The sequence below is a fragment of the Schistocerca americana genome, chromosome 1 (genome assembly GCF_021461395.2).
Source record: "Schistocerca americana isolate TAMUIC-IGC-003095 chromosome 1, iqSchAmer2.1, whole genome shotgun sequence".
NCBI lineage: Eukaryota > Metazoa > Arthropoda > Insecta > Orthoptera > Acrididae > Schistocerca > Schistocerca americana.
The window spans coordinates 417954706-417977396 of record NC_060119.1 but is presented as its reverse complement, the minus strand read 5'-3'; the positions used below and the strand labels follow the sequence as shown (position 1 = coordinate 417977396).

The window sequence follows — 22691 nt, the reverse complement described above, 5'->3', positions numbered from 1 at the left end:
TCCGTGACGGCATCAGAAAACTTGTTCATCGTTGGCAGAAATGTATCCAATTGGCTGGTGATTATGAGGAAAAGTGAATACTGGTAATTAAAGATCATATTCTAAGGATTATTTCTGCGTTTGGTTTATTAAAATATTCCATCTAAACCCAATTACCGAAGGAGGAAGCATTACTTTTCATTCAACGCTCGCACAATTTCTGCGTCGTCATGCTTACGCTGGTCGGTCGGACAGTATTTCCAGTACGCCAGTGGAGCCTTCACAATAATTCTCTATTCTCTCTCTTGTACTTTTCGACCGTGTGATAAGAGTGACTCGTGTGCAGAACTAGCCTGGCTTTTCGACGAAGGTCTCAGCGAAGCTGGACAAAGAATTTAAAACGCTGCTCATAAAACAACCGTCAGGGAAGCCCCGAGTTTCTATACCAGTGCTTCTCAAAGTATAGCTAAATTGCAAAATGAAATGGCGCACACAGCTTGGACACAAGCTGACTCTGGGCGTGAAAAGAGCAAGTGAGCTATCGTTTCATACTGCTTTCCACTGAAATGATGTATGATTCATGGCTGGTTGAGCTCAGCTAGGGAAGTTCGACTCCCGAGATGAAAGTCTCTTCTTTTGGCGCCACATTGATCGACTAGCGTGGCGATGATCGTGATAAAATAATTAGGGCAACACACAGCGCCCAATCCCCGAGTGGCGAAAATCTCCAACCTGGCCGGGAATCGAATCTGGTCCCGCTGCATGGCAGTCAGACGCGCGTAACACTCAGCTAAGGGGGCAGACTGCTTTCCACTAACATTTAAATGATAGATGCAAGAGATGTTTCAGATTCTGTATCATACAAAGCAACAATAAATGGTTTCTGAATGCACAACACAGTGTATGACATCTACTACTTCAAAGTTTTGATCTTTTCATGTGTACTAGAATCTGAGAATGACAGTAGATGACATGGGGCGATGGCTTCGTTAAGTCTGGAGCCACCTTTGAACCTACTAACTGTTAGTATCTCAGTGAATACTTTCCAACATTTCAATTTCGAATTATGTCCTATAAAGCAAATAATATATTGATGAATAGATTAAAGCAACGAACATCGTGTTGTACTCGAAAAGATTGTTTTGCGTTGGTGTGGTCACGGTCAGTGACCCTACACAGCCACACCGAAAGCCTATTTCTTGGAAGAAGTACTAACTGCCGCTCCACAGAAGCAATTGACTTCTTTTCCGACTGATTTCTATTAAGTCTGCACTGAAAATCTTAGGCCTGCCGCATTGCAGGTACACATCTGCAGATTCGCGTTTCACTGTTTGATCAAAAAGCTTTGAAATATTGAGTGAAACGTCCTGTATAAGGAAAAAATTACTAAAGTCATCTTTACATGAGCTATAAGTTTCATTCGTGATTAATAATTCCTCGATTCAACCATTTCAATTTGTTTCATATAGGAAGAAAGAAGTGATACTGTAAATGATATGACAGCTTCACACCATGCGCCCTGTGAGAGCACATGTCAAAGAGAGAATTTCGGAACTATTAGGTTGGTGCGTAAGTCTATAGGGTTTTTTGTTTTGCATGTTGGTATTCCAGTTGCTATGGATTTATTTATCGATTGTCACTTTTTATTTGTAGTTCACGGTTGCTACTTGAGTTCACATGTAGTCATTTGGTCATTTGGAGATAGTGAGTGAAACTGTGTACGCTAGAAAATGGAGCGCCAAGCGGAGAAATCGTAACATTTCATACGTATTCTGTTTGAGTTCAGTAGAGGGGTGACAGCAGCGAAGGCAGCCAGAAACGTTTGCACCCTGTATGAAGATGAAGCTATTGTACGGAGCACGACAAGGAAATGGTTTCCTCAGTTTAAGGAAGATCGTTTTGATATTAGTCACTTTCCGCACTCAGGAAGACTTTCAGGGTTTGAAGAAGACCATTTAAACGTATTAATCCACAATCATGCACGTCAGCAGACTGGATAATTCGCAGACGTGATGAAATATGATCATTCCGCCACAGTCCAACATTTACGTCGAAAGGGGAATGTTCAATAATTGGGTGTATGAGTACTGCGTGCTCTGAGCCAAAATCACAAAAATCAGTGGGTGGCCATAAGCGCATCTCAACTTGCTTGGCATCAATTGGCTCGTGAACAATACCGACCACTCCTATCCTGTATCGTTACTGGTGACGAAAAATGGTGTCTTTATGCTACCATAAGAAAAGAAATGAGTGGTGGACCCCAAACAAAACACAGCTCGCTGTACAAAGACCTGCGCACGTCCACAAAAAATAATGTTATGCATCTTGTGGAAAGGGAAATGTGTGGTGCCGGCCGGAGTGGCCGAGCGGTTCTAGGCGCTGCAGTCTGTAACTGCGCTACCGCTACGGTCGCAGGTTCGAATCCTGCCTCCGGCATGGATGTGTGTGAAGTCCTTAGGTTGGTTAGGTTTAAGTAGTTCTAAGTTCTAGGAGACGGATGACCTCAGATGTTAAGACCCATAGTGCTCACAGCCATTTGAACCATTTGTTTTGAAGGAGTGGTGTACTACGAAGTGCTTTCCCGATTGTAACCATCACTGCTGACAGTTACTGTCAACAACTGAGACGTCTTGCGGACGCAATCGAAGAACAACGTCCAGGAAGACAGCGTGTAGCGATTCTATTCCATGATTCCGCCCGCCTGCGTTCTGCTAGGGTAACAATAAGAAGAGGAGGAGGAGATTAACGTCCCGTTGACAACAAGGTCATTAGAAACGGGGCACTAGCTCGGATTAGGGAATGATGGTGAAGGAAATCGGGACGGCCGTGCCCTTTGAAAAGAACCATCCCGGAATTTACCTGAACCGATTAAGGGAAATCACGGAAAATCTCAATCAGGATGGCCGAAAGCGGGTTTGAATCGTCGTCGTCCGACTGCGGGTCCCCTGTGCTAATCGCTGGGGCATTTCGCTCGGTAGGCAGGCAAAGCACTACAGGAGTTGGTCTGGGAAGTCATTCCGCACGCACCATATTCACCTGATCTTGGGCCCTCAGATTTTCAGCTTTTCCGCTCTCTAAAAATTTTCAAGAAACTTCCTCTCCGGATGAAAATGCACTCTGAACATGGCTCTACGAGTTCTTCGCCTACAGTCTGGAACCGAGCGACCGCTACGGTCGCAGGTTCGAATCCTGCCTCGGGCATGGATGTGTGTGTGATATCCTTAGGTTAGTTATGTTTAATTAGTTCTACGTTCTAGGCGACTGATGATCTCAGAAGTTAAGTCGCATACTGCTCAGAGCCATTTGAACCATTTGAAGTTCTTCGCCTCAAAATCATGTTACTTCTACCGTCGCTGAATCTACCCTAGCGCTGGCAGACTATTTCAAATAGTGAAGGACAATATATCATTGATAACTTAAGTCTCTATTATGTGTATCTGTTGCGTTTATTAAACTTACGGAAAAATGCTAAGAACTTACACACCAACCTATAATTTAGTCCTAAATTTAAATCTCTAACGAAATTCTTCCGATATAGTTGTCACTATATTGAAAATGTTAAATATAGCTAATTACAGTACTTCTCACCTTTTACAACTCGTCGCATCAATTATATATTGCATTGGCAAACAAACCACTATCCTTGTACATGTAATACAGTTAACATCAGAAAAACGGTAAAATGTGAGCCCCACAAGTGCATCTAGCTCAGCCTTACGATTTGTCTGCAAATGTTTAGAAGTTAAAACGACATTACTGCTACTTCAGAGAATAAGTGATAATTTAACGTCTTGTCGACTGTTATTTTCCAGTTACAAAATGGAGCTTATACTTCTCGTTTATGTGCTGTGTGTTTATCCATCTTTCGAGTCCACACTCTACCATCAACACAGGCGGTCTCTACCACTGCACGCAGCATCATTTCAGAGACACTAAGCAAGCTGTAGAGTCATTTAGTTCCACTGTCGTGGGGACGACTAAGCATGATTCTGATGTACATTCTTAGGAGTTTGGAAATGTTTACGTAAGAAAAGAACGAAGAACCAAATTGTATTATTCTCCTAGCGCTTACAAAACGTTCAGTACCATAGTTATCACATATAATGGCTATTATGTTATTCCAAACTTCTCGGAACTGCCATCGATAGAATGTATGTAACGTCTTTGTCGGTGATCCGTGCGCTGATGAGGACATTCAAGTCTGCGTATCCCTTGGTGATATTCCAGAGGAGTAGTTACCGTGCAAGACCTTGTTTCATCCTCTGCCTCCTGTAATCAATATACGACACTACACAACACTACTCTGCACACCTATTCATCACAGGAAGTACGGGAAACAAAGCGACACTTGACAACATTTCTCCCAAGTGGCTTCAGTTAGAAAGGTAGCACCAGGTCACGAAACACAAGACTAAACAAAAATTCGCACAAAATGGAAATGAAGTCCCATGCTTCTTGACAGAGCGTAGGGGAACAATGTGGGAGACCCGCAACGCCGACTTAGGCAAGGTCCTAATAGAGGTGGTCTGCCGTTGTCTTCCTCCAACCGTAATGGGGATGAATGATAATGATGCAGACGACATAATAACGCCCAGTCATCTCGGCGCAGGTGAAAATCCCCGATCCCGCACGGAATCGAACCCGGGGCCCCGTGCTCAGGAGCGATAACGCTACCTCGAGACCACGAGCGTCGGACCCGCACGAAATACCGAAAGAAAAAAGAGAGTAAAACTTTTGTTACTATCACTTGTGTGAGTGAAAGCTGCAATCCATATGTTCTGAAGCGTTTCGCTTTCGATTGGGAAAAGTATCAATACCCTGAAATTACGTGGTGCTTGTAACAAGTTCTTATGGCTATTTTCACACAGTCTATAAAACAAGTTCATTAACTTTTCAAGTACGAATTAGCCTCGGTTGTTAAATCGTACAAAGCTTACATTTGTCCTCAAGATTTTTTGTAACTCTTGCAGTTACGCTAGCTTCTTCTATGTCCTATTGTGAAAACCTATCACTATTTGTCCAGATAATAGCATCATCCATTGTTTTTTTCTCCCGCGTGTAATTTGTACATACAGTGCAGCATTAAATTAGCAAAAAGAGAAGTGGTATGGCTTACTTTATGGTTACCAAGTTTCGCAAGCATCTTAGTTTGTGTGGTAGTCGTCGTGTGCTATTCTGCCGGAAGATAAGACAATGAGGATTCATTCGTCCGCGTATGCGCTTCTGAAGCTATCTTCGCAGACCTCCACAACAGCAGACGCTTTTTAATGGCTCTTTGCGCATAACAAAATCACACTGTGTCGTAAAAATGGATTCGGTTATATTTTGAGCAAGGACAAATGAGAAATTAACACCTCGTCTGTCTGCACAAGGACTTTATGTTGTCTCCGGAGTTGTACGTGGTACACTTACAAAAGCGACAATGCAGTAGTTACATGATATTTTGTCTCCAGAATGAAATTTTCACTTTGCAGCGCCGTATGCTCTGATATAAGACTTCTTGGCAGATTAAAACTGTGTGCCGGACCGGTACTCGAACTCGCGACCTTTGCCTTTCGCGGGCTACCCAAGCACGGCTCACGCCCCCGTACTCACAGCCTGGAAGGTAGGAGACGAAGTACTGGTGGAAGTAAAGCTCTGAGGACGGGGGCGTGATTCGTGCTTGGGGAGCTTAGACGGTAGAGCACTTGCCCGCGAAAGGCAAAGATCGCGAGTTCGAGCATCGGTCAGACACACAGTTTTAATCTGCCTGGAAGTTTCATGGTATTTTGTGTTCGCTGCTTAACTATAGCTACTACGAAAGGATAGCTCCGAGGAGTGTCTAAACTGCTGCAAGGGACATACCACTGATGCATGTATCACGAAACTCCACGGCATTTTCTGCCGAAGTTTCACTAATTTGTGAAAAGAGACGCTTGTGCCGTCCTGTTGCCAACCTGCCACCTACATTTGAAATATGTAACCATTACCTGGCTTTCAAAGGCCCAAAGGCTGAACGCCATACCATATCTACTGGCTAAATAAGCGTTTCTAGCATAATAGGATTACTGGTTGCCGTTTCCTCTAGAGCTATATCACCACTGGAGGTTTTCCCGTTTTTCGTATGGTGTTCCTTATATCGACGCCATTTCGGGAGTAACATGAGATAACCCCCGTGGACAGAAATACGTGTTTCGCATCCTTTATATTGATCACGCAGTTTCCTTTTCATTTTAATGTGTGTGGCTCGAAGAAAAGAATGAAGCCATCATCTTTTACACCTGAAATGAAAGCTCCATAAAACGCATTCTTTGTTGAAGTGACGTAGTGGGGCCCGTTCTGCAGTTTTCGTAGTTGATGCACCATACACGTAATGTATCAAAATACTCGTAGGAGACTTGTCCAGCATCATATACTGGTAGTCTGAATTTATCTTGCAGTTACAGATTTATGACTAAAAGTGCATCAATAAGGCGCGAACGTAAATAATAAGATACGCTACAAATCAATCTGTTGGCGCAACCTTTATGTGGACCTCACTTACGTTGGCTTTTCCTACTCAAAACCAGAATTATAACCTTCGAACCTAAAGCAGATCTCTGTCTACGCTACAATTAGTCTGTCGTGACAAATAAAATTCCTGGACAATCGAGAGGAAGGAGAAGAGTCGAATACCACACTCTAAGCCAGATGTTATTTTCTCATTTCTTTCTTAGCGGTTGTTGTCAGTGTTAAGTATATTATGCACTGCCTAGAAATACTCGTCTTTTTCCAGTGTGCCACAGATAAAAGAAAAGCTTCGATACACCTGCTTGTCTAGCCCATCTCTGAACTGCGGCATGCTTTGGGAGAGTCAATCTGATTTGAGCCCCAAAGTGAGAAAGTTTACAATAAATGGACTGAACTGTATTAGTAGACAGTAGACGGGGTTTTTAAACTACACCACTGGCCATTAAAATTGATACATCAAGAAGAAATGCAGATGATTCATTGGACAAATATATTATACTAGAACTGACATGTGATTACATTTTCACGCAATTTGGCTGCATAGATCCTGAGAAATCAGTACCCAAAACAACCACCTCTGGCCGTAATAACGGCCTTGATACGCCTGGGCATTGAGTCAGAGCTTCGATGGTGTGTACAGGTACAGCTGCCCATGAAGCTTGAACACGATACCACAGTTCATCAAGAGTAGAGAGTGGCGTATTGTGACGAGCCAGTTGCTCGGCCACCATTGACCAGAAGTTTACAATTGGTGAGAGATCTGGAGAATGTGCTGGCCAGGGCAGCAGTAGAACATTTTCTCTATCCAGAAAGGCCCGTACAGGACCTTCAATATGCTGAAATGTACGGTTTCGCAGGGATCGAATGAAGGGTAGAGTCACAGGTCGTAACACATTTGAAATGTAAAGTCCACTATTCAAAGTGCCGTCAATGCGAACAAGAGGTGACCGAGACGTGTAACCAATGGCACCGCATACAATCACGCTGGGTGATACGCCAGTATGGCGATGACGAATACACGCTTCCAATGTGCGTTCACCACGCTATCGCCAAACACGGATGCGACCATCATGATGCTGTAAACAGAACCTGGATTCATCCGAAAAAATGACGTTTTGCCATTCTTGCACCCAGTTTCGTCGTTGAGTACACCATCGCAGGCGCTCCTGTCTGTGATGAAGCGTCAAGGGTAACCGCAGCCATGGTCTCCGAGCTGATAGCCCATGCTGCTGCAAACGTCGTCGAACTGTTCGTGCAGATGGTTGTTGTCTCAGGTAGCGAGACGTGGCTGCACGATCCGTTACAGCCATGCGGATAAGATGCCTGTCATCTCGACTGCTAGTGATACGAGGCCGTTGGGATCCAGCACGGCGTTCCGTATTACCTTCCTGAACCCACCAATTCCATATTCTGCTAACAGTCATTGGATTTCGACCAACGCGAGCAGTAATGTCGCGATACGATAAACCGCAATCGCGATAGGTTACAATCCGACCTTTATCAAAGTCGGAAACGTGATGGTACGCATTTCTCGTCCTTACACGAAGCATCACAGCAACGTTTCACCAGGCAACGCCTGTCAACTGCGGTTGGTGTATAAGAAACTTTCCTCACGTCAGCACGTTGTAGGCGTAGCCACCGGCTCCAACCTTGTGTGAATGCTCTGAAAAGCTAATCATTTGCATATCACAGCATCTTATTCCGGTCAGTTAAATTTCGCGTCTGTAGCACGTCATCTTCGTGGTGTAGCAATTTTAATGGCCAGTAGTGTATATATAGGTATTATACTTTTAAGCATGGTTATCCATCCATCAACATAGCTTATCTCTGCTGCTACCGTTTCAGAGTTCGCATTATTTCGAATAGTTCTTGTCAGCTTATAGTTACAAGAACAGCTAACGTCTGTGACACACACACACACACACACACACACACACACACACACATACACACCTTAAGCAGATGTGATGCAAGAAACGACAAGTGATGAACACGAATTGCAAGTGACTGCTAGGAACAGAAACACGGGATCAAAATGCCGCGGGTAACGAGGCAGACGTACCGAGGTCTTGTCGCTCCTCTGACACTGCTGAGAAATACCCGTGTGCCGCTACTGTTTCTGATGAGTTAAGGAACTGCATTGGTAGTGTGTATGCTGCATGTAGACTAATTAATAGTTATATCCCTTGAACAAATTCGAATCGTGATTTAAAATAGTTTACGCCTGTAGATTGCCTGTCGGAATCTGATTACAGGGTAACTTTCAAAACGTGAAATTTTTAAGTTAAAAGAAATTCTTAAACCCTTTTGCGTCTTCGTTTAGCTTAAAATCTTAGTATACTGCTTTTTTTCTCTTTCTTCTCTGTGCAGTGAAATCATCCAAAAGGTTCGAATTTGTAAGCAAATTAAGTCTGCTTCACATCTGACTATAATTATGTTAATATCACTGGTATAATAGTTTAGCTACCGCTCCATCACTGGATGTATAACTCCCTCAACTTTTCGAGTTTGTTACATCTGGAAACTAAACTCAAATTAAAAGAAAATATATCTATCATCCATTTGCGACCAGAGAATTAACATCGTTTAACTTACTCGGTTCAGGAGATAGAAAGGTAAACCGCATAAAGTTTCAGGACGGACCTCCTGTACATAATGCAAACATAATGTGGACAAAGTGTCTTATTTGTTACAGTATTCTCGAAATTAATGACTTGAAGATTCAGGCACCAGAAGTGCTACGAAAAAGAACGTAAAAACTTAAAAGGACATTATTAACACTGCAGAAAATAGATGAGCTGGCAGACAATCTATAGTCTTATAAAAATAAGACTCATTTTTAACATGGTCGCACTCACGTGAGAATTATTAGTTATGGGGTAAACACAACCTAACCTTCTCTGATATCTGTACTCCGTACTTCATTTTTAAAGTGGTTTTCAGCATTTAAGTTTATATGAAAATATGTAGCATGTTGGTAGTGGAATGTACCAATCGGTCGCATCTTAAGAAGGAACGTAAAAACCAATAGTGGAAAAAAAAACGCTTATCAGTTACAAGATGAATTTATGATCTCATAAACAAGCGTTTTCACCTAAATAAGGAAAGATATTTAGGTGGTAAAATTGTAAATACATCGCCCTGAAGAATCGCTAAAATCGCAATGTAACCAATCAGTGGTCTTATGTTGACTTAAAGGATATGTCGCGAACACAAGGCAGTTTAAACGTGACACTAGCGGCATGTATTTTTCACGACCGATTTGACCGTTTTTATCTGTCTTCCTAATACGTATGTAGGGTGTTCGTAAATATCCCTTACAAACTTCTAGAACATATAGAGGGGATTAAGTAGGTAATATTTTGAATAGGAACCCATCGTCGTTCCAGGACGATTTCAGTTTATATGAGTAACACCTCCACGTCTGCTGAGTAAATGAGTAAAGTCTGAGAGCTGCCTTTCCTGGTGTGCAACAGGGTAGGTAGAATGACGTATACTACGTCAGACGGTCACCTGATGTCACTTAATGCCACTTTAGAGATGAGGAAGATCTGCTCGCACGAGCTCTGGCCGCTGCACTAGAAACTTAAAAGACATCAGCTGGGATGGAGAGTGTGTACCAGAACATGCTTCGAAAGTCTGTAACAATGTTGGTGGTCGCCACATCGAGTCGCTGTTGTAATGTATCAGTATTGTGTTGTACGTAAAGTATGCTGGATTCTTTTTTGTTTCGGAGTAATGTAAGTGCGCAATGTTTGAATGTTAATGCAAACAAATGTGTTTAAGTGAAACGGATATTTCGTTACGTTCCGTTTCAAATTTTTTACGTAACAATTGTACTGCGTCACGCCTAATTCAATTCCCCAAACAGAAGTGGATGAGTTGAACACTCAAACCGTCAGGGCTCCTATTCAAAATATTATATACTCAGTCCGCTCTACAAATCCTAGAAGTTTGTAGCGGAAATCTCCAAACACACTGTTAAAAAACACTTTCACCCATTATTTGCATGATAGTGATGTAAGAGTAGGAGGAAATACATCTAAATGAAAACCGTAGGATGTTCCTGCAAGAAATATCCTTTAGTATTTTGTATATCGATTGGAGTTTCCTTAACCCCTTCCCAGAGTATTTAAATACCATGCCTATATCTGGAGATGCCGAAGGTATTGCCGCATTGGTAACATCTGTTCCTGTTAGATCACTGAAGTCAAGCAGAGTTGGGCTGGGCTAGCACTTGAATGAGTGACCATCTGGTCTGCCGAACGCTTGGCAAGTGGTTTGCACTCTGCTCTTGTGAGGCAAACTGAGGAGCTACTTGATTGAAACAAAGCGGCTCTGGTATGGTAAACTGACGTATGACAGGGGGAGCTGTGTTCTGACCACATGCTCCTCCATATCCGCATCCAGTGACGCCTGTGGTCTGAGAATGACACGGCGGCCGATCTGTACTGTTCGGCCTTCATGGCCTGTTCGAGCTGAGTTTTAGTTTTATATCTGGAAATGACGTTCTGATAGATTTATCGAAACATTTATACAGGCTGGATGAACACCGTGCATTCACAGGTTACCTAGCGGAGCTGTTGAGAAAAGCACATCGTTTGTGCCACACTGCCCCATAACGGTTTACTAGAAACTACTTTCCATATCTGGCCGCGGCGAAAACTGTTACGCATGCTCTGACGTCTGCCGTTAGCTCTTGTAACGCGCGCTACTGTTTCAGCTGTGAAGAAGTCTTCTGTCCCAGAACACTGCACCGTGCTTTATGAGTACTTGCTGTTTTAATTATTAGTGTTAACACACTGAAATTACATACCTTTCTAAATACTGGCTTCTTTCACTTCAATGGAAGTGTGCGAAGACAAAGGTACGCACAAGGGAAACTCCCCGTCGCACCACCTCAGATATAGTGGTAAAATGGGCCAGTGGAAGGCTGTACTGAAGTGCGAAAAAAGAAGCAAAATAGAAGCAGTGAACGGTCAAGCTCAAGATGTGCAACATCGAACTGCTTGCAAATCGACTTGTGTTGTCACTGTTTCGGACTGCGAAGCGGGAGACACGTGTTCAAATCTCCCTCGTGCTTTTTTTCCACAAATTTACGAACTGTCCGTCCGGCCATTGACGTGTCTGTTCTTCTTCTGTTTTTCTAGCAGCTGTCACGCGAACATTAGTTGCAGAATATGAGTTTTGTGGTAAGAATACATTAGCGTCGCAAGTAAATTTGATGAATAGTGAGAGCAGGCGAGATCCCGCATAGAAATCTCGCAGAAATCAAAACAACAAACAAACGGGTATGAACCGTGTTACAATGAAGGAATTCAAGAGTCAAAACTTCCAAAACTGAACGCAGTAGGCATTACACGCAGTAAAATGGCTCTGAGCACTATGAGACTTAACATCTATGGTCATCAGTCCCCTAGAACTTAAACAACTTAAACCGAACTAACCTAAGGACATCACACAACACCCAGTCATCACGAGGCAGAGAAAATTCCTGACCCCCGCCGGGAATCGAACCCGGGAACCCGGGCGTGGGAAGCGAGAACGCTACCGCACGACCACGAGCTGCGGACTACACGCAGTACTTGTATGGAACAAATAAGAGGTAAGTACGTCTGGAGGTCCCTTCGTTAGATGTCGCTGTTGCAAACGAACGTTACACGACGACACAGACACAAATTTGAACACAGGAAACAGACATGTCAATGACCGGGCGAACAGTTCATAATTTTGTGAAAAAAATAAGGCAGGAGGATTTGGACCCAGATATAACCCCTTCGCAGTCAAACACTGTGACCAGATAACCACGACGCCACCGGCAAGCGCAGTTGCTCGATGTTGCACGTATTGATTTTGGACCATTCACTGCTTCTGTTTTACTTATTTTTTCCACAGTTCAGTAGACCTTCTTTCGTGCTTGATCTGTGTTCAGTTTTTGACTGGCTATTCAATGGCTCATATTACCACTAAATCTGAGGGGAGTGCGATGGGGAGGTTCCCTTGTTGAAGGAAATAGTAATGCGCCAATTGCGAATCCGCTGCCAAACAAAAAGTAAATATTACTAAAGACTTCTTACACATACTGTGTGGGGGTCACGTTACAGTTCTGAAAATCAGAGGGGAAATCTCACGGATTCATTTAAAGGTCACAAGCAGGGCTCTGACCTTGCAGCTTTAATTGTCGATCTTTGGTTATTTGACGTAGTTACACATTATGCCTCATAGCACCTAACACTTTGCACGCGTTTCTGAACTGTCAAGGGCTATCATATGAAATTTTAGATGGAAAACATAAAAAGCTAGCAAATAGAGTGAATAGGTCGCACTAAAAACTAGGATCCGTCTGGGTGTTTCACAGAACGATCATTGTTGATACTTCCGCGCCAGTTACGTGCATATAAAAAGTTTTGATAGTAATACTAACATCGTTTCGACATTATTTGCGCTGTTCACAACAAATAGAAACGATTTTGATAACAAACAACGTTTAATGAGATGCTGTCACCGACTCTTCCGCTAATAACGAGAACTAATTTCTGTATTTTAAGATTACGAATTCGTAATTTTCCCACAGAGGGTTTTGATTTGGCATCATTTACGGAACGGCTTTGAAATTATTTATGCATAGTGGTTGATCTGTCAAATTCATCTTTTAGCTGACATCAGTTTTATTTCAGTAGCAGCGTTCTAAAAGCGCAAAAGTAAAGGATTCCCCGAGACTTCCTACGGTCGTTAACCAGCCAGACAGCCCTCACTCAAACAGACTGGAGGCAAGACGTGCAACTTGGATCAATGGCTCCGTTTTCTGCGTCTGCTATGCAGAATGAATCTTTATCTACATCGCATTGGTCCCTAACTGCCACACAATTACAATACTCCACGCAGGTTCGTCTACTACCATTGATCAGCGTGGAAGGATCGTCCTACTGGCTAAAGACGTAAGTAATTCAGAGGATTACTGCAAACTAATCTTACAGGTAACATTTTTTCTCATACGGGGAACTTCCTTACTGTAATTTTTTTCTGATGTTTCATCCATTTCGTGGCTCGTTAGTAGCATTCTAAATGAATACACACAGACATTTTGCACTATGATTTCTATTACACATTTATCAATTGAAGACAAAGACTGTAAATGAGTCCGCGATCATGTTGTGGCACTTTATTTGTAAAGGTCCCGCTTGATCACATGCGCTGTACAACTCACAATTACCGGTTTCGGCTGCTGCCATCTTCAGATCTCAAAATATTCTAGTGTAGGTAACCAAATAATACACAACCACAAACGGCGTAAACAGGAAGAACACCGTACTGTTCACAGCCTGCAGAGTCGAAGTAGGTGTAACAAATATCTCCCTGTCATCTGCTAGGGCACAGGTACGAAGTAGTGTTAGTTACGGTTAAGACGAGCTGCCCGAAATCGCTATACTCGTACTATGACATGTGCGGCTTTTCGGTGTTCATTACACACGATACTGAGTAAGGAACTTTACGTACTACGGTTAATGTAACATGTTCACTCTCCTAGCAAATTTGGTCGATAACTCGATAAAACCAGTCACAACTGCAGTGCCTAACTATTTTCATTTTCCACTGCTGCTCTGCACCATATTAAGCTTATTTTTATAAGGTTGGTCGTTACAAAATATAAATGTGGTAATGTCTATAAGATATAAGAACGTTTGACTTGAACTATTACTGTAGCTACACAATAAAATTATGACCCAGCTGCATTTGAAATGTTTTTCTACATTGATTTTTCCTCCGCAACTAGATTACCTGAAGAGTGAAAAACTGAAAACAGTTTTATTAAAACATGAAGTTCGTTGTGTGTGAGCTGTACTTTGGACCAACAGGTGGTGCTGGCGTCCATCAGGTCCAACTAAACACCCCTCGAAGCTTAACGTTTATGTTTCTTTACGTACAGTTTTCCAGAACAGTGAGAAGCAATAATTAAATACATTTTGGATAGGTACAGAGGCGGTAACATAAGACTGAAAAACATTAGCACTGTAAATAGTAAGATAAGTTTCACGACACTAAATGAAACTATTCGAAAGCTCCAGTCCTCACAGTCAATTTGCTGTGATGTGTAAATTTAAAACATAGTATATGTTGTAATCGTAGGTGTATCTACATACGAATTGGTTTACATTTCTACTCCTCGGACACTACAACGTCAAACGTACAATTTCATAACTGTTCCTGTGTTCTTATCTAAGTTTTGTTAATATCAAGTTGCAGCTTCACGAATCTGTTTACGTATAGCAGATCAACCACAATGGACATCAATCAACAGCGGCATAGTTCCGAGCTGAATGTGAGGGCCACGCCACCGTGAACTAGGCGATGACAGTGTACTCACGGGCACTTGCAGTGGTGGCGAAAGCTGCGAAGAAGGCGAGTGCGCACGCGCAGTAGGCCAGTGATGCTCCTCGTCTGGCCATGGTTGCACTGCGAGCTCTGGAGACGCACTGGCTGCCGGCTGCCGAGCGCTCCGTTAAATGAGGGCCGATCGCTGCCCGCTCTCCCTACGCCAAAGCAGTAGCTCCGGGCACTCCCCGACACATCGCCCTCAGGGGTAATCTCACGCAACGCCGCGGGCGCATTACAGACCTGGACAACACGATAGGCTATTGCAGTGATAAGTGTACTGGGTAAAATATTACTCATCCCCAGGGGCCATCACGCTAATATGTTGTAACACCGCCTCCAGTCTTGATAATGACCTCAACTCGGCGAGGAAAAAGGTCCACAAGTTTCTTCAAGTACGCCCTATGTAGCTGAAGACGGTCATTTATTATTATAATTGCGGGTATGTGGATTGTTGCGCGTCAGGGCAATTCAAATTAATATCGAGTGGTTTCAAGGGAGTGTCGAGATGCTATAGGCGTCGTGAATCTTCGTCAAACCAGGAATATATGCGTTCAGCACTGCGAACACTGCGGTTGTTATCATGGGAGACGGGAGCGTCCACTCCGTACTGATCGTGAAGGTGTAGAAGAAAGAGCAACATTTGGCCACACAAATGTTGAAATGAACATCCTGGTTCATTGTCACCGTAACATAAATGAGGCGTCCAAGTCACGGTACGATAAAAGCCCCCAAAATATCGCAGTACCACCTCTAGCCTGTATCACACTATCCACACGCTGCATGTTAAATGTCTCGTCCACTGACAGTCTAATTGACGCCTTACATACGTAGTTTGAAGAGAGGCACAATCGAGAGTCGGGAACCAAACTACATGCCTCCAGCAGCTGCTGTCCAGTTCCAGTGTTGGTTTTGCCCTTGAAGAAGTGCTGCTTTAGAGTATGTGCCGCAGTGAGCAATGACCTTTCGCGAGGTATTCTACTCCAAAAGTCTTTTGCATTTAGTTTCTTTCGCAATGTTCGCTAGGGAACTTGTTGAGATACACCTCGATTCACTGTGTCATTGAGAAGTGGTAAGAATCGTTTCCGATCCCTGTCAGTTAAGCTCTTTCTACGACTATTGTCCCTTACGCTGTGTCACATGGCTATGTGTGGTACACCATTCCTTGTACACTCGCCGGACAGTATGCGCGCTCATAAACCAACCAATCGAGCAACTTCATTCTCGATGTGGTCATTGTCACGATCCCTCAAATGGTTCAAATGGCTCTAAGCATTATGGGACTTAACTTCTGAGGTCATCAGTCCCCTAGAACTTAGAACTATTTAAACCTAACTAACCTAAGGACATCACACACACATCCATGCCCGAGTCAGGATTCCAACCTGCCACTGTAGCAGCAGCGCGGCTCCGGACTGAAGCGCCTAGAACCACTCTGCCACAGCGGCCGGCTCACGAGCCCTCCTTTCAGTCATTCTGTGATGCGTCCACGTCTGCCCATGTTACCGCGCTTATTAAATACGAGGGCAGTTCAATAAGTAATGCAACACATTTTTTTTCTCGGCCAATTTTGGTTGAAAAAACCGGAAATTTCTTGTGGAATATTTTCAAACATTCCCGCTTCGTCTCGCATAGTTTCATTGACTTCCGACAGGTGGCAGCGCTGTACGGAGCTGTTAAAATGGCGTCTGTAACGGATGTGCGTTGCAAACAACGGGCAGTGATCGAGTTTCTTTTGGCGGAAAACCAGGGCATCTCAGATATTCATAGGCGCTTGCAGAATGTCTACGGTGATCTGGCAGTGGACAAAAGCACGGTGAGTCGTTGGGCAAAGCGTGTGTCATCATCGCCGCAAGGTCAAGCAAGACTGTCTGATCTCCCGCGTGCGGGCCGGCCGTGCACAGCTGTGACTCCTGCAATGGCGGAGCATGCGAACACACTCGTTCGAGATGATCGACGGATCACCATCAAACAACTCAGTGCTCAACTTGACATCTCTGTTGGTAGTGCTGTCACAATTGTTCACCAGTTGGGATATTCAAAGGTTTGTTCCCGCTGGGTCCCTCGTTGTCTAACCGAGCACCATAAAGAGCAAAGGAGAACCATCTGTGCGGAATTGCTTGCTCTTCATGTGGCTGAGGGTGACAATTTCTTGTCAAAGATTATTACAGGCGATGAAACATGGGTTCATCACTTCGAACCTGAAACAAAACGGCAATCAATGGAGTGGCGCCACACTCACTCCCCTACCAAGAAAAAGTTTAAAGCCATACCCTCAGCCGGTAAAGTCATGGTTACAGTCTTCTGGGACGCTGAAGGGGTTATTCTGTTCGATGTCCTTCCCCATGGTCAAACGATCAACTCTGAAGTTTATTGTGCTACTCTTCAGAAATTGAAGAAACGACTTCAGCGCGTTCGTAGGCACAAAAATCTGAACGAACTTCTCCTTCTTCATGACAACGCAAGACCTCATACAAGTCTTCGCACCCGAGAGGAGCTCACAAAACTTCAGTGGCCTGTTCTTCCTCATGCACCCTACAGCCCCGATCTCGCACCGTCGGATTTCCATATGTTTGGCCCAATGAAGGACGCAATCCGTGGGAGGCACTATGCGGATGAGGAAGAAGTTATTGATGCAGTACGACGTTGGCTCCGACATCGACCAGTGGAATGGTACCATGCAGGCATACAGGTCCTCATTTCAAGGTGGCGTAAGGCCGTAGCATTGAATGGAGATTACGTTGAAAAATAGTGTTGTGTAGCTAAAAGATTGGGGAATGACCTGGTGTATTTCAATGCTGAATAAAACAACCCCTGTTTCAGAAAAAAAATGTGTTGCATTACTTATTGAACTGCCCTCGTACATCCGACTGGTACATCCTCTTCATTACAAAGACTTAAATCAGCGTTGTAGTGTCAACCGCTCTACCCTTTTTTAAGAGAATAACTAATATTTTATCCTAAGAGCTACCATGAGCTGCGGTGCTATATCGTTCATTTAATGACGTTTTGTGACACATGCCACAATGATATGGCTACAAAGTTCACCGTACAGCGGCTGTGATGTATTCCATCGCAGGTGGCATACAGAACATCGTCAATGGCGAGCGATGCTCTCATATGGACACACATTAAATGAATCGGCTTCCCATCCTGTGACTCAGATGGATTTCGCTCATGCCATCCTCTGTATGACAAGCGGCCTCTACAGGTTACAATGAAAGGTATGTGGTGGCAGTATTAGAACAACAGTCCTATGGCCGGCCGGAATGGCCGAGCGGTTCTAGACGCTACAGTCTGGAACCGCGCTACCACTACGGTCGCAGGTTCGAATCCTGCCCCGGGCATGGCTGTGTGTGATGTCCTTAGGTTACTTAGGTTTAAGTAGTTCTAAGTTCTAGGGGACTGATGACCTCAAAAGCTAAGTCCCATAGTGCTCAGAGCCATTTGAGCCATTTGAACAACAGTCCTATGCGAATGGAATAGGAATACTAATGACTAGTAGTGGTGCAATGTATCCTCCACCATGGACCATACGGTGGGCTGCGGAGTATCTGTTCACATGTGGATACAAACGCCTACAGCGTCCAGTAACTACACAATCAGACTGCAGTCTGGGAACTGCAGTGATATACTCTAGGTTCTCCACGTCGTGCTAGTTTCTTGAATAAATTTCTAGCGGGCAGAGCTACCCACTTACTAGATTGTCAAGTTTTCGCATCACAATCCTAAGAGGAATGTCCTGGATGTGCTAGCACCGAAAGTTACCCGCGAAGCAGACACAAATCTGATTTTTCAAATGGTTCAAATGGCTCTGAGCACTATGGGACTTAACATCTATGGTCATCAGTACCCTAGAACTTAGAACTACTTAAACCTAACTAACCTAAGGACATCACACAACACCCAGCCATCACGAGGCAGAGAAAATCCCTGACCCCGCCGGGAATCGAACCCGGAAACCGGGGCGTTGGAAGCGAGAACGCTACCGCACGACCACGAGCTGCGGACAAGAGCTATACGATTAGAAGACCGCCTAATTTAACTGCAGGTTATGACGCGCCATGGTTCTTAATTCAATTTCTCCTTGTTGATGTTTAGTCTATACGAACAAATTTGGGTTCGTTATGCTGTACAGAATTCCCATGCCCGTAACATCGGTCCAAATAAGACTGTCACCTGAGGATATAAGATCCATTATGTCCTGTTCCACACTGAGCATCCTCAACTTTTTCCCATCTCTGTTCGCAGCTATTGCCAACGTTAATAACAAGTTGCCAGAACAAAAACTATTTTCCGTAGCCATGTTAGTGCAAATGAAAGGACGCTCGTTGCCAGTGAAACAACGTTGCGACTAATACCAGACTCCTGGCCTGCCCCTTCTCCCGACTTAAATCCATTGAGCACGTGATATATTGCAGCACATCAACGTGCACCAACGCCCATCTAGCAGTTCTCAACGGCGCTTCTCGAGAAAGAGAACGTCACACTTCACCCTCCTCCCATTTTCCTAATGATTCTTCTCCATGTAAAATCATCCAAATCTTGTCGCCCGGATAGTTTGTAATGAAGAACATCACCACAGAGCTTCGCTATTTGTTACTGATTGACACATACCTTTCCCGTTCCTTCACCTCCTCGTTTTGGGGGGTCAGCCCCATTCGGCGCTATAGGCAAGCTGACCTCACACAATGTGATGTCCATCTTTGACTGGTAGACCTCAGGCAACATGTTCCCGCATTTTCATTCATTTCCATCCAATAGGTAATATGTTACATAACTTGCTACGTCTTCTACTTAAGTTTAGCTATTCATCGGTAAAAAAATTTAGTTTAAAATTTCCATCATATCAAAATATAATTCATTTTAATGCTGAAGAATGCCAGTGCTTTTAATTTATACTGCACATTTTTATTTTATGAAAATCTTCAAATTTTGGAACCACGACACTCCCATTTGTCTTACAAAAAATGGTTCAAATGGCTCTGAGCACTATGGGACTCAACTTCTGAGGTCATCAGTCCCCTAGAACGTAGAACTACTAAAACCTAACTAACCTAAGGACATCACACACATCCATGTCCGAGGCAGGATTTCAACCTGCGACCGTAGTGGTCGCGCGGTTCCAAGCTGTAGCGCCTAGAACCGCTTGGCCACTCCGGCCGGCCATTTGTCTTACAATTTTGGAGGGTACATCAATGTTAAATTTTCACGATTTTTACTCTCTTAATCATTGGACTTTGCATCACAACAGCACAATTTGAGATTTGTTTTTGTTTCCCTTTTGTCTTCTATTTGTAGTTATACTTTACACGTGTAAACGTAAAGTATTTTTTATGTTGTAACTTCTACATTCCTGTTACACAAATTATTTAAATGTTCATTACATCGGTATTTACAACTATCATGTATATATACAGACTAAAGTGATGAATGAAAATTTGTACCAAGGCAGGGATTCGAGCCTGGGTCTCCAAGCCTTCTGAAGCGTGAAAGAGAGTTTGGTTCGAGGGGAAGGCGGGCTACGATAGTCCGTGTAATTGTGCAAAGCCACTGTGCCAGGTTGGCGTAGAAGCTAGCGCATCTGCTTCGTGAGCAGGAGACTCGGAATTGAATTCTGGCCTTGGGGCAAGTTTTCATTCATTGTTTCAGTGTGCACATGTACATCGTAGACGTTTGAGGCTTGAAGAAGTCCGATATATTTTCGTCTGATTACGTACAACCTTTGGTTGCAGTTGCTTTGTCAGTTTCAGATTCCATTTGAAAAGGATTCAATAGGAAGCCAAAGTCGGTCGTGGAGTAAATCAAAGAACTTTCTAAAAACTGGAGCGGCTATTCATCTGTTATCGAAATGAAGACTAATATTGTCTATGGGTCATCGGAAACGGTTTCCTGAATTTTGTGTCGTTATTTCAAATGGTTCAAACGGCTCTAAGCACTGTGGGACATCTGAGGTCATCAGTCTCCTAGACTTAGAACTACTTAAACCTAACTAACCTAAGGACATCACAAACATCCATGCCCGAGGCAGGATTCGAACCTGCGACCGTAGCAGCAGCGCGGATCCGGACTGAAGCGCCTAGATCCGCTCGGCCACAGCGGCCGGCTTGTCGTTATTTGATATAACTGGTGCAACCAATTTTCAAGATAATATGATGACATCGTAGTGAAGGTACTGAAAGCACCTTCATCTTCCATGTTCATCTCGCTCAGCAGGACATTCCTATCACGTTTTTATACCATGTTTTCACCACCAACGACGGCACCGTTGCTCCCTTCTTTTTATAGCGCTGAGTTGTATTAAGTTATCTTCCTTACTGGATATAGCATAGCAGCCGGTTCGAGTACAATGCTAGACTTTTTTGACCCCAGCGCGAAGAAAGAAACAAACAACGAACGCAGTCGCAAAAATGTTGCGAAAAGTGACGGAACCAACGTGGGAAACATGGCCTATTTTTGAGACTCGTGTGGACGCGCCAGCATGAAGACCCGATGGCAATAAACGACGAAATGGTTCAAATGGCTCTGAGCACTATGGGACGTAACTTCTGAGGTCATCTGTCCCCTAGAACTCAGAACTACTTAAACCTAACTAACCTAAGGACATCACACACACCCATGCCCGAGGCAGGATTCGAACCGGCGACCGTAGCGGTCGCGCGGTACCAGAGTGTAGCGCCTAGAACCGCTCGGCCACTCCGGCCGGCAATAAACGACAGAACGAAGCTTCAGAACCTTGTTTAACTTAGCTGCCCATCATTCCTATAAATCTGTAGCACATGGCGAGTAGTGTTATCTTGCAATCAATACTCCTGTGTCCGTATCGAAAATCGGGAGTTGGTCCACCAGCTTCTGAGAAAGGAAAATGACCCGGAAATGACTAAGAGGAAGCTTGGTTGCGATGAGAATTCCCCGTCCCCTAGATAGCGAGACCATTAGAGGCAAAAGCGCTGGCTAAGTTGCACACGGATAGCGGACGCGGACTTACGTGACGAATCTTCCTAGCGTTCACCTGGAATAATTCAGGTAAACCGTAAAAAATATGAATCTGAAGGATACGGACGAGCTTGATTCTCTCTCTATTCTGATGCATGCCCAGTGCATCATCTCGTGCGGGCTAGAAACCGCGACGAACGGCACAGTGTCAAATGTGACCGAAGGTCTGCTTCAGATTCCGAAACCACAATTCCAGGAAAGGGGAGTGAGCTTAAAATGGCCTCGTGCAACTTCTGTTTTTTGTTGGGAAAAAAAATACTGTCCAACAGAAGCTCTACGAAGGTACAAGAGTCAGTTCCACTGCAAAGGACTTATACTGCTCACGAATCCCAAAGTTAAGCACACTTTTTTAGGCAATTAGACTCTTTAGACGAAGCGTGGTATTTAATAGCCCTATTTTACGCCTGATAAGTCTTCAAATGGTTCAAATGGCTCTGAGCACTATGGGACTTAACATCTAAGGTCATCAGTCCCCTAGACCTAGTACTACTTAAACCTAAGGACATCGCACACATCCATGCCCGAGGCAGGATTCGAACCTGCGACCGTAGCAGCAGCGCGGTTCCGGACTGAAGCGCCTAGAACCGCTCGGCCACAATGGCCGGCCTGATAAGTCTCACAGATCTCCTTCTGCCTCAGCAATCCTGATGATTATTAGCTGCTCTAGACGGTCAATAAATGATTGAACACAACATTGTCCAGTTTACTTTGCAGATAATTTGCGGAGACGCGGGTCAGTGGCCTACGTAAGTTCTAAGCAGCCTAGCAAAATTTGACTAGTGGCGGTTCACAGCTAAACAAGTATTTCTGTAATATCCTTTTGACTGTAATTGTCATTGCAACTAAGAATTTCG

At 43.9% G+C, this 22691-nt stretch overlaps 1 protein-coding gene across 1 annotated transcript in view; it reads right to left on the bottom strand.

Annotated features, from left to right (window-relative positions):
* The window catches only part of LOC124623255 (serine protease easter-like), an 85420-nt gene extending 70488 nt beyond the window's left edge, over positions 1-14932 (bottom strand). Inside the window, exon 1 of the mRNA XM_047149024.1 lies at positions 14834-14932. Coding sequence (XP_047004980.1) covers positions 14834-14915 — 82 coding nt within the window. The 5' untranslated portion in view covers positions 14916-14932. The remainder of the gene's footprint in view (positions 1-14833) is intronic.
* Positions 14933-22691: the final 7759 nt, after the last annotated feature.